The 13,584-nt window shown below is 38.3% G+C and overlaps 1 protein-coding gene across 2 annotated transcripts in view; it reads right to left on the minus strand.

Annotated features, from left to right (window-relative positions):
* The window catches only part of LOC137249204 (zinc finger protein 665-like), a 146,921-nt gene that overhangs the window by 42,219 nt on the left and 91,118 nt on the right, over positions 1 to 13,584 (minus strand). For both annotated transcript variants that reach the window (XR_010952287.1, XM_067780506.1), the window contains exons 6-7: positions 6,705 to 6,845; positions 6,338 to 6,625 (exon numbers count right to left, since the gene is read on the minus strand). Coding sequence is in view for 1 of the 2 variants with exons in the window: in XM_067780506.1 (XP_067636607.1) it covers positions 6,338 to 6,625; positions 6,705 to 6,845 (429 nt within the window). In the remaining variant the exon portion in view is untranslated. The remainder of the gene's footprint in view (positions 1 to 6,337; positions 6,626 to 6,704; positions 6,846 to 13,584) is intronic.

The raw sequence follows: 13,584 nt of genomic DNA on the forward strand, positions 1-13,584 counted from the left end.
CATTAACTCAGAGGATCCGTTTAGCAGCCACGGCGTATACAAGCTTACCTGCGGATGCCAGCATAGTTACATAGGACAAACAGGACGGCAAATAAGAACGAGGTTCAGAGAACATATTAGAGATTACAACAAAAAAATACGGAATCCAAACATTATACCCGAGTCTAACTTCGCGAATCACATGGTCGAGAATGAATGTTCCCCAGCAAACATCAATAAAACAGTTAGGGTTCTTCACATACAAGAAAAGGGCCGACGTCTCAACGTACTCGAAAACATGGAAATCTACAAACAGAAAACATTCGACGGTAGAATAATAAACGAACAGATAAACACCATTTCTGACACAATATTCGAGCCTTTAAAACTTGTTTACAGGAAACAACTTAATCACACAGGTACAACAGACAAACGCACAACAACAAATAAACACAAAACAATTAACACACCGAAACAAAAAACCGACAAAGAAGGTCAAACGACTAAAATCACAGATTTCTACCTACCCCAGTCAGCCACACAAATCGATTAGTAAACCACCCTCGGTTCTGAACGAACACACAGCACATACACATAACTAAATATACACAAGCATCAATTTGACAATACCTGCTCATATACCTACGAACTATAAATACAGGACAAATGACAACAACAGATCAGAACGAAAATCGACACTGATGATGGCACAACGCCGAAACCGGTTTGTCTCAAAACCAAATTTGACAAGGGATGACGGAAAATCGTTCCAATATACATCATTTATTTTAACCCTCTCCTTCCCAAATTAAGAAGCAGCTGTAAAAAACATCAAGCTATGGTTTTTTAACAGAAATAGTATTCGAAATGACCCTGTATTAAATTTTTTTTGGTAAATTTGGCTCAGTGGGTGGTACAGATTGGTAGCCGTGTGGCTACATTGGGATTTAATGCATTATCATTTATGTATATGCAAATTCTTTTTTATGATATCAAATCGATTTCTGGGCATAACATAAGCAATAGGTGCAAATCTAGTGGATTCAGCCCAGTACAATGGATACTGCTAATAAATTATTCCAATAATAAATTTATTCCAATAAATTGGGCCATTTCAGTGAAATTAGTATTCAGTGGAGTATTTACAGAACTTTGTATGGAATAAAGATTGCTTTGATAAACGATATCGGAAAGAATTTGGTCCGAAAATAACTGTTTAAAATACTGCAAATAAGTTTTTTCGGTATTATGTTCAGAAAAAATTGATTCGAAACGTCTCTCAACATGAAGGGGCACTGCAAAATTATTCAAATTAAGAACCATTTTATCCCAATATAGCCATGTGGCTACCAATGAATTTTATAACACATTTTCACTATTACAAGCATCTTTCACTTTTTAGTTACTGCAATACGTTTATCAAGAATTAACTTACACGAAAATAATTTTTTTATTCGAAGGATTAAAAGAATTGTATATATTTTATTTATACGAAATTAATAAAGTAGAATAATATAAAGCACGCGTGGGTCGCCAAACATCTGTCAACAATTTTCAATGTTGCCAATGAAAAGTTAGAGATATTAGGGGCGAAATCAGTTAAGCAGTGTTGCCTTTCAACATTCGTTTTTATCTTAATGAAGAAATTCTCCAACTGTACCTACATATCTGTGCTTTTAGTTTGGTAGCCATATGGCTACCATGGGAAGGAAAGGGTTAATGATTGCATTAAATTAATGAACTAATTCTCTTTCCAAAAATCGCAATTATGTTAAGTCCCTACGCCCCATAAATATATAGGATGCAGTTAAAGAAAACTATCCAAACTTCTTTAAGATACATTCGGCATGAATTAGTTACTTTGTTGTTGTCAAAGTATCGAGTGACGGCTCTTAACAAATAAAAACTCTTTGCTTGTACGATTACTGAAATCTTACTAGGAGGAAAGACGAAAAAAAATATAAGAGAAAATACAGAAAAAATAAAAAGAAAATAAAATAGTGTCATATAGGTATAAACTTCAAATGAATGCACACTTTTTTCGATTCATAAATAAATACTTTTTCCACAAGGTTATTTTTTTGTATACTTTCATAGCTTACAGATATGTTAAATCAATTTAGGAGTTGGGTACAAAAAAGACGTAAACCGGTCTATGGAAGCAATAGCCCGTTCTAATTATTCAAGTAGTTTATTATGAAACAGTTTGTTGGTTTCCGTTTTAGGTATATCTCGCGGATGACTTACTTATATAAAAGCACGGAGCTCTTGATTATATAAAGTATTTCAAAAACATGAAGATATTGTAACGAGTTTTTGGGAAATTCTGATTGTGTTGCACCTTCTCCTATCGTTCGAATCGCTAAACTGTCGAATTTATAATTCCAATATTCAGTATTGCAAAATGGTCTTTATTTAGACTACTTTGGGAGTAGTACTTCACAACTACAATTATACTTCACTAATAGCGTGTTTAAATCAAACTGATTATTATTCCTCAGCTTGTGCTGCTTTTATACTCTCTGTTGCCTCATTCTCATATTTATCCTATGGTCTAGACTTTTCACGAGCATGACGTCTGGAACAGTTGTATTTCATAATTGGTAATTTAGCTAAATGCGTGTGTATGTGTGAGTAACAACTTCTGCTCTTAGCTGATGATAATGTGTTGTGTATGTGGAATAACCCACTCAGCATTTAGGTGATTAAATTTTGAATTTCCCTATTTATAAATACAATTTGATTCCTCTTTCTGACCAAATAATGAGTTATCATACAATTGAAGAAAAGAAATAATCAAATATGAATACCTTTGATGATCGAAACCGGAAAAGCATTTTTCGATCACTTTTTGGAATCATTTTTGAAGTCCTTTACTGACTAAATTTTAATATTTCATAAAAACCAACAAAAAGAATAATCAAATATGCTTGCCTTTGACGATCAAAAACTGAATATAGTTTTTCAATCACATTTTGGAATCAGAAAATGCTTTTAAATTTGAACGTTTTTAATCATCTTGGGGTATGATTTTTAAATATTTTTTGATCAAAATTTTCAAAAAATGCTGGCTGAGGAAGTTCAGAAAAAATATGTACATACATAAAAAAAATAAATAAATGTAAGGCGCGATAACCTCCGAAGAGATCTAAGTCCGAGCTTCTCTTCCAATTTGCGTCGTGCTCCTCTTGCTTTTCCCTACAAATTGGCCGGACGGGACCTACATGTTTTATGCCAACTCCGAACGGCATCTGCAAGGCAGATGAGTTTTCACTGAGAGCTTTTCATACATACATACATATATAAAAATTTTATTATTAAGATATCCTTCAAGACAATATTTTTTTTTTTCATTTTACTTCAGATGTAACTTGAATGGATGCGAGCTGTCGTCGTCAGCAGAAAAAAAACTTGAATATTTTACTGTGCTTTGAAGCTATAAGTATTTCATGATTAATTATTTTTAAGTAAACATTTTTGTTTTTTAACGGCCGAAATTCTGGTTTCGAATTACTTGCTGCAAATAAGTAAAAGTAAATTTTTTTACTATTTCAGCAGAAATATTTGATTTTCAAAGGGATATGCAAACAATTTTACGATGTATTGCTCGTAATAGCCTTCATCTACGAGTAGGTATTTCGTGTTTTTATGTTGTTTTAACACCCGACACACATATATACGCATGCTTCGGCTGAAAAAAAGACAAATACGTACGTACAAAATCTGCACCTCCACCGTTAGCTTGGTATATGCATTGGAGTCATTCGGGGGTTTTTCCGGGACCAAAGCATGGTATTTTAATGCAGCATGGCTCAATTTCTCTCGTTCAAAATTTGTCATCCAATGAGTAGCTCCTTGTGGAGAGACTGTCCTTCATTCGGTCCTAGAGACTAGCACTGCCGCGTCTACAGAAGAAATACATATTTATAAAACGGGCACATATACATATGTCACATGCAAAACGCGATATTTTAAGCTAACCACTAATACTTGTTGTCGACGCGATTTCTTTAAACCATGTACGGATCGTTTCTGTTCACAACCAAGAGCGATTCATGCCGGATTTAGGCGCACCTTCGTTCCTCAGCATCTATTAGCACCAAAGCTGGTCGACAGCCAGACAAAATTCTCGTTTGTTGGTAATTGTTGTAATGAAATTTGGCATGCCGCTAGTTTCGAACACGAGTAAGGTTCCGGAGGCCGTAATCGGTATATAGCCACGCAGAGTCTTTATGTATATCAAATATATCCTGTAAATTGACTTTTCGATATTTTAATACCTAATTGAACTATTGCCTTCAAGCTCGGTAGCATTGCGCTGAAGTGGGATTCAAGGGGTTGATAAGCGCAATACAAAGCTTTATAGATTCAAAGCTGGCGCAAACCAATTATCAACCTCACCTACGCGAGGGTAATCCTGTTAAAAATATTATTGTATCATACACATATTTAACAGGCGCGGCTCTGGCGACCCCAAGTTCCTCATGGAACCAGAGGGTGGGGTGGGTGGAATGGCCTAGAAGGATTAGTGTGATCATATTAATCGTTCCCGAGATGGTCGGGTTAGTGCCTTAATTCTGCTTTGTTACCGGAACGTACCAGGTCTATATACGGCAAAGGACCACCAACATCGATATCACTCCCCAAAGCCTTCGGGGAGTTTCTTTATCGTTGACATACGGTGCACACGGTGTGAGTCATCTTATGATCTTGTCTCACATGAATGTTTGTGCCGGAAATGTTGGTGGTCGGGCATTTCGAGCTTGTGAGATTGTATCTCTTAAATTCAGGCGCCTTTTGGCGCTAGCAACAAACGAGAATTTTGTCTGGCTACCAGACTAGCTTTGGTGCTAATAGATGCTGAAGGAACGGATGTGCGCTTAAATCCGGCATGAATCGCTCTTGGTTGTGAACAGAAAGGAGTCGTACATGGTTTAAAGAAATCGCGTCGACAACAAGCATTAGGGGTTAGCCTAAAACATCGCGTTTTGCATGTGACATACATAAAAAAAAATGTAAGGCGCGATAACCTCCGAAGAGGTCTAAGGCCGAGCTTCTCTTCCAATTTGCGTCGTGCTCCTATTTTTTTCCTACAAATTGGCGGTATTGGACCTACTTGTTTAATGCCGATTCCGAGCGGCATCCGCAAGACAGATCAGTTTTCACTGAGAGCTTTTCATGGCAGAAATACACTCGGAGTGCTTGCCAAACACTGCCGAAGGGAAACCCCGCTTGGAAAAATTTTCTTCTAATTAAAACAGCTTGTTTCTAAGAATTTTGATGTTGCTTTTTCCGGGGCGTGAACCCAGGATCATCGGTGTGGTACGCGGAGCACGCTACCATCACACCACGGCGGCCGCCATATATGTGCCCGTTTTATAAATATGTATTTCTTCGGTAGACCCGGCAGTGCTAGTCTCTAGGACCGAAGGAAGGACAGTCTCTCCACAAGGAGCTACTTATTGGATGACAACTTTTGAACGATCCGAGAGAAATTGAGCCATGCTGCATTGAAATGCCATGCTTTGGTCCCGGAAAAAACCCCGAATGACTCCAGTACATATACCAAGCTACCGGTGGAGGTGCAGATTTTGTACGTACGTATTTGTCTTTTTTTTCAGTAGAAGCATGCGTATATATGTGTGTCGGGTGTTAAAACAACAAAAACAAGAAATACCTACTCGCAGATGAAGGCTATTACGATCAATACATCGTACAATTGTTTGTATGTCCCTTGGAAAATCAAATATTTCTGCTGAAATAGTAAACAAAAATTAACTTTTACTTATTTTCAGCAAGTAATTCGAAACCAGAATTTCGGCTGTTAAAAAACTGAAAAATGTTTACTTAAAAATAACTGATCATGAAATACTTAAATCTTCAAGGCACAGTAAAATATTCAAGTTCTTTTTCTGCTGACGACGACAGCTCGCATCCATTCAAGTTACATCTGAAGTAAAATGCAAAAAAAAAAAACAAATTTGTTTGCTTTGCTTTTGCTGTTGCTGGAATATTTTCCAAATTTAAATTCAAGCAATTTTGTAATACTGAAAATTAGTTCAGCATTTTCAAACCCTGACTATATATGAATAACACATCTTTCTTTTATGTCCGGTTTTTCAATGAAAGTTTCAACTGAAAGTTTCGTAAAAATTAGAATGAATTGTAATTGGTACACGTATCCACTATTTAACATATTTCCTTAATCCGATCCACCATTTAAGAGATATTGCGATGTCAAAAATTGTTTTCGATCACCGATCGTATAACAGAATACCAGCGCTGGATTCCGCGTTTTACGGAGTAATTAACCTTAATATAAGATCACAGTCTACGGAGTTTATGAATGCCGTTTTACCTATTAACTTTCGATTTAGCCTCTTCTTTCCTTAAAGCTGCCATATTTCGCTCATGCGTCTCTGGATCTTCGTCTTTATGCGTAGTTGAGTGTAACCGTAGCTCCGAAGCCAAACGGAAAGTTAAGGGACAACATTCACATCTGCGAATATTATCACCCAGATGAACACGAAAATGCCTATTCAGAATGTTTTTTGCCGTAAAGCACCGGTCGCAGTATTTGCATTTATATGGTTTTTCACCGGTATGAGTACGCATATGTTGTCTTAGGTACTCAGCTCGTGAAAATCTATTTAATACAGGCATAAAATAAAGTTGGAAAAAATTTGGTGAAATATATTAGGACGAGGATTTTTATGATAACTTACCGCTTTTCACAAAAATCACATTTATGGGGCTTTTCATCGCTATGAATTAGTTTATGTTGTTTTAAGTCCCATTTTGTTTTGAAATGTTTGCCACAAATATCGCACGAGTATTGTACGTTCTTGTCACGTATGTTTTTGTTCCTGAAAAAAAAAAAACAAAAAAAAAAAACCACAGGTAATTAAGACAATCAAAACAAAACGAGTTTACTTTTTGATATTAAAAAGAAGCGAGGATTTGAATTTTGTAACTAAATAGAAATTCGGCTACTAAACAGTCGAGTATGTTCAAATTTAAACACGGTCTTAAAACTTTTTAGTATTTTTAGGCCCACCTGCTGAACGGCAAGTTACTTTTTTAAGTCAGAGCTAATTTCAAAAATGTGTCAAAAATGTATGAGTTTAAGTCTGAGTTATAAAACTTACCTTGCCGTTCCGCAAAAGAGCCTTAAAGAACATCTTCGTCTTATATCCAAACCCTCTCTCAGCAAAAACACAGTTGTTCAAGAGCAAAAAAGAACCGTTTTGACAGCTATATTGTGAGTTTCTAAAAATATGAAGTACAGCAGTGGGTGATGAAAAATCGCTTTGTGTATTCAAATAAGGTGTGTGGTTTAAACTCAGTTTAATATAGTTTATTAGTCAGATTGAGCTTTTTGTTAAACGAATTAAAATTATTTTCTTAAAAAATACTGTTGATAAAAGTTTTTGCAGATAAAAGAAAATATTAGTTTTTTGGACGTATCGTATTGAAAATATTTCAATCGTGTTTTGAACGTGACGCCTTGAAAAAGCGCGTAGTTTCCTTTCTTCCTTTTCTTTTTTTCTTTTCTCTTCTCCTCTCATTTTTCTCTTCTCTCTATTCTCTTTTCTTTTTTAATTTTCTTTCCTTTCGTTCCCTTTTCATTCCTTTCCCTTTTCTTTGTTTGCTTCCGTTTCTTCCCGTCCTTTAATTTTTTCATTTTATTTGGTTTTGTTTTAGTTATCGATGTTAAAAAAAAAATAAAAGGAATTGTGTAAAGCAAATGAATCTGCCTCGCTAGTTAAAAACATATTGTCACGGATATTAGCATCACTAAATTATCCCATCACTAAGGCGATGCTAAGCAGTATTTACGTTAATAATCAAATCAAGTATACACATATATAGGGCAGCCCAGAGAGATGTCACACACAGATGCATTTACTTATACGCCTATATGCGCGCGAGAGACTGTAAACTACAAACATTCACATCAATAATTCAATCTTTATGTATCTACATAAACGAATAAATAATTGCGTCTACACATATGTACCATGTACGAATACGAGCAGCGGAGAGTCAATGCGCAAACACATGCATATATCTGAGAAGTTTGAGAGCTAATGGACTAGTAGATTCTGGAAGCATGTATAAAATTGTGCAATTTTAGTTATAGCTGAGAAGTTTAAGAGCTCATGGACAATGCTAGTACATTCTGGAAAAATGCGAACAAGGAAACCAAAGGGTATAAAAGGCAACAGATGAAGAGGCGCTGTAATTCAGTTTGAGTTGAGCAATCAATCAGTTATTGATTAAGCACGCGATCTGGCGGCCAATAGTAGAGTTCAATTTGAATTATCAATCAGTTTGGTTATTAAGCCAGCGAGTAGCAAAGTATAAGTGTCATTGTGAAGTACTTTAATAAAGGCCATTTTTCCATTATTCAATATTGGAGTTATTTATTCAACAGTTTAGTGATTCGAACTTAGCAGAGGATTGCAAATAAGAGGATTTGCAAGTAAATTCGTTACAATTGGTGTCAGAAGAAGAATTGTTGAATAAATTCCAAAGGACAACAAGGACATGGCTAAGTTCAGTGAATTGAAGATCCAGCAACTAAAGAAGGAGTTGGAGACCCGTGGATTGAATACAAGCGGCGTTAAACTTGAACTTCAGGCACGGCTACGAGAGGCAATGGAAGCAGAAGGAATTGATGTGGAAGAGTATGTCTTTCATCTTGATGGCGAGGAGACAACAAAAATTGAAGAGAAAAACGAAACATCGCAAACGGTTACCAGCACAGACTTGAACGTGATATTGGCTGCAATATCTGCACAAACGTCGACAGTAACATCGAAAATTGAAGCACAAGAAACACGTATTTCAGAAATGTCGACACAAATTTCTTCACAAATGGAATCGCAGGAAACCCGTATAAAATCCAAGATGGAAACTCAACTGGAAGAACAGAAGACATATATGGCATCGCAACTGGAAGAACAGAAGACATATATGATATCTCAGTTGGCTCAGCAGTTGAAAGCGCAAGAGGATCGCATATCATCGCAGTTGGAGGGTTTTAGTGAACGACAAGATAAAATGGAAGCTGAGATGGATGCTTTGAAAGATCGGATTCAGCAGTTACAATTAAATCGTCCAGCAGTTTCAGCGAGTAATCCAAAGGTAAAAACACCATCCTTTGACGGTTCTGTTCCTTTCCAGGTCTTTAAGCTACAGTTTGAGAAGACCGCAGCAGTGAACAACTGGAATGTGGAAGATAAAGTTGCCGCACTCTTCGTAGCATTGAAAGGACCAGCTGCCGAAATCTTACAGACTATTCCAGAGTACGAACGGAACAGTTATGACGCATTGATGGCTGCTGTAGAACGGCGATACGGAAGCGAACACAGGAAACAGATATTTCAAATAGAATTGCAAAACCGCTACCAAAAAGCTAACGAGACTTTGCAGGAGTTTGCTTCGGACATTGAAAGATTGGCTCATCTTGCAAATGCGGATGCACCCGTGGAATACACGGAAAGAGTGAAGATTCAGAGCTTTATAAATGGCATACGGGACGTCGAAACGAAGCGAGCCACATACGCGAACCCAAAGCAAACATTTTCTGAAACGGTATCCCATGCATTGACTCAGGAAACGGCGTCATTATTGAGTAAACCATCATACAAAGCTCATCGTGTGGAAGTAGAAAGGCCGGAGTGGGTAGATACAATTTTGGAACCTCTAAAGGGATCACAAGAGAAAAATACCGGAGTTATGAAATGTTTCAAGTGCGGTAACCCAGGTCACATTGCACGTCATTGCAGTAGCAATTCCAATAGTTCCAACAATGTGGGTGGCCGTAAACGCAGAGCTGAAGGAGACGAGCAAATCTCCAAATCCACTCAATCGTTAAACTAAAGCGAGTCAGCCGCAAGGGGCGACAGCTGGCTCCCTCAATTGAATGCCCCACAATCTCTATCTCGCAAATTGGAAGAAGGTCAAGCAATCTTACTGTCGGAGGACATGTGGATGGAAAGGAACGTTTACTAACTGTATATACGGGTGCATCCCATTCCATCATTCGATCAGATTTAGTCAACAAGAAGATAAGACCATTGCTTGGAGCAAGATTACGTACAGCCACGGGAGAGGACACCCAGGTAATTGGAGAAGTAGAATGTGAAGTAGCAATTGGGAACGTCACGGTACTTCACAATTTTATAGTGGCAGGTATTGTTGATGAAATCATAATTGGAGTGGGCTTCTTAATCAACCAAGGCATCAAGATCCATATGCAAAGCAAGACGATGCGATATAAGAACATGGATGTGCCACTTAATTTCGGCTACGAGAGAGGCTACAGCAGTAAACGAGTGCTGGTGGAAGAGAGTCAGCAAATACCACCAAAATCAGAAGCAGTCATCTGGGCAAAGGTAGATGGAGATTGTGGGACAAACAAATTGTGGGTTGTCGAAGCAGCAAATAAATCAGCACTGAACATACTTGTAGGAAAACCCTGGCTATGACAAAACAAGATGGACGTATTCCGGTAAGAGTACTCAATGAGTTCAAGTCACCATTCAAATTGACCAAAGGAGCTATTTTGGGAAGATGCCAAGAGGCCGAAGTAGTTATTAACTGTGAACAGCTCCAGGAATACGTTTCATCTAGTAATACTAATCTTTCAAATGATATCACGGCATGGACGCATGGGCTAGAGGAAGCCTATCAGAGTAAGGCAAAACAACTGCTCCTAAAGTACGCGAACATATTTGACCAGGATGATTCTAAACCAGGCCGCACCAACGTTGTGAAACACCAAATTGACACTGGAGATGCGAGGCCGATCCGTCAAGCTCCACGTAGTGTTCCACTGGCGAAGCGGGAAGTTGTGAGTCAAATCATTCAAGAAATGAGCGACAGCGGCGTCATCGAACCATCAGCAAGTCCGTGGAGCTCACCGGTAGTACTTGTAAAAAAGAAGGATGGAAAAATGAGGTTTTGCGTGGACTGCCGGAAGTTGAATGACGTAACGAAAAAGGATAGCTACCCATTGCCAAGAATTGACGACACTCTGGACTCGCTATCTGGTACGAAATGGTTTTCCACGCTGGACTTGAAAAGCGGCTACTGGCAAGTGGAGGTGAAGGAGGAAGACAAAGAGAAAACAGCCTTCAGTGTCGGTGATGGTCTTTGGCAATTTACAGTGATGCCTTTTGGATTTTGTAATGCACCAGCTACTTTTGAGAGACTCATGGACCAGGTACTGAAAGGACTACATTGGAACACATGCTTGGTGTACCTGGACGACATCATCGTGTTGGGCAAGAACTTTGATGAACATCTTAAGAACTTGCAGGAAGTTTTCCAGAGAATAGCTGGCGCTGGTCTGAAGTTAAGTCCCAAAAAGTGTGCGCTGTTTAAAAAGGAAGTCAATTATTTGGGTCACAAGGTAACGACAGAGGGCATCTGCACTGCGAACGAAAAAATAAAGGCTGTAAAGGATTGGCCAAGACCACAGAACCTACATGAATTGAGAAGTTTTCTTGGGCTGTGCACATATTACCGCCGATTTGTACCAAATTTTTCCAGCGTAGCCCATAGCCTCCATGAGCTTACAAGAAAAAATAAAGCTTTTGAATGGAAAAAGGAGCAAGAAGTGGCTTTCCAAACATTGAAGGAGCGTTTGTGCACTGCCCCAATGTTAGCATATCCGATTCCAGCAGCAACATTTATTCTAGATACAGATGCGACTGGATATGCTATAGGAGGCGTTTTATCACAACTGGTCGATGGACAGGAGAAGGTAGTTGCATATTACAGCCGTTCGATTGGAAAACCAGAGAGGAACTACTGTGTTACGCGGAGAGAGCTGTTGGCATTGGTAGAGTGCATTAAACATTTTCACAAATACCTCTACGGCCAGCGATTCCGTGTCAGAACAGATCACGCAGCGTTGAAATGGCTTCTGCAGTTCCGTAATCCGGAAGGACAATTGGCACGGTGGATCGAGCGACTACAAAGCTACGACTTTTCCATTGAGCATCGAAAAGGTAGTACCCATGGAAATGCTGATAATGGTCCATAATGGTCCAAACGGAGGTCATCTTGGAATCACGAAGACGCTCGAGAAGATTAAACAGAGATTCTATTGGGTTGGTTGCCGTCAGTCGGTCACTGAGTGGATTGCGAACTGCGAGGTTTGCAGCAGAGCGAAAGGGCCCAGAACACGAAGTCATGGCCAGATGAAGCAATATAACTCAGGTGCGCCATTTGAAAGGATCGCCATGGATGTCGCAGGTCCATTTCCTACTAGCAACCGCGGAAACAAATACGTACTTCCTTGCATTAGCAAGGAATTAGTAAATAAGATACGCTTAAAAAATAAGCTTGGGAATAAGTGCAGCAAACGCCCGTTCAATGCAAAACCTCGAAGCCGATATAAGAAGTTATGTAAGGAATTGAGAAAGGAAGTTCCCTTGGAGCGTGATAGCTATTACCGTAAAGAGTTCAGGTCCTCGTATTGCAACCCAAAAAAAGAATGGAGTGTCATCAATAGACTTCTGAATCGTAAGTGTAAAACAACTGATACTTCAATTGCTTTATGTAATGATGTCGAGAGTTATTCTAACCCTACAGCAGTGGCAAATATTTTTAATAATCACTTTGTATCAGTCGGGCAAAGTCAAGCTTCAGCATCTTCATCCGAATTTTCAACGTTGAGATCTGTTTTGTCTAATTCAGACAACAGTTTTTTCTTTGGGCCTTTTACCGGCCTTGAAGTTTTGAAGGCCATTAATGCATTAAATACCTCCAGTTCATGTGGGCATGACGAAATCTCTAATCAAGTTTTAAAACGTGTGGCATTAAATTTAATTGATATATTAACTCATCTTTTTAATAGAAGTATTTTGTCTGGATCTTTTCCTGACGATTTGAAATGTGCTAATGTTATTCCATCGTTTAAAAAAGGAAGCAAAACGGATGTAAACAATTACAGACCGATTTCTTTACTTCCTGCAATTTCAAAAGTTTTTGAGAAACTTGTCAAATGTAGAACTCTTTCATTTCTTGAAAGTAAGAACTTTTTCAGCCCAATGCAATTTGGATTCAGATGTGGGCGGACAACAGAAGATGCTCTGTTAGAATTTTGTACCTTTATACACAGCGAATTAGACAAAAAAAAAGAACTGTGCTGGATTGTTTGTAGATATCACGAAAGCTTTCGATATGGTAGATCACCAAATACTATTAGACAAACTGTATTGCGCGGGCTTCCGTGGCTTTATATATAGTTGGTTTAAATCTTACTTGTCAGAAAGAGTGCAGAAAGTGGAGGTTGGAAGCAGTTCAAGTAATCCTGTTATGATTAACGTAGGAGTGCCTCAGGGATCTGTTTTAGGTCCGTTACTATTTTTGGTCTACTTGAACTAAATTTTTCCACTGCCTTTCTCTGGGAAAGTTGCCGCCTTCGCAGATGACCTTGCTATTGCCTATGGTTCATCGAACCATCTGGATTTGGTAGCAGGCATCAATAATGACGTACATTTGCTAAGGTTGTGGTTTGCTTCACATAAGCTTACTGTCAGCAAAAAAACGCAGATGATGTACTTCAACCTACATCCAAAAATAACA

Source organism: Eurosta solidaginis, chromosome 4 (genome assembly GCF_040869045.1).
Source record: "Eurosta solidaginis isolate ZX-2024a chromosome 4, ASM4086904v1, whole genome shotgun sequence".
Lineage (NCBI taxonomy): Eukaryota > Metazoa > Arthropoda > Insecta > Diptera > Tephritidae > Eurosta > Eurosta solidaginis.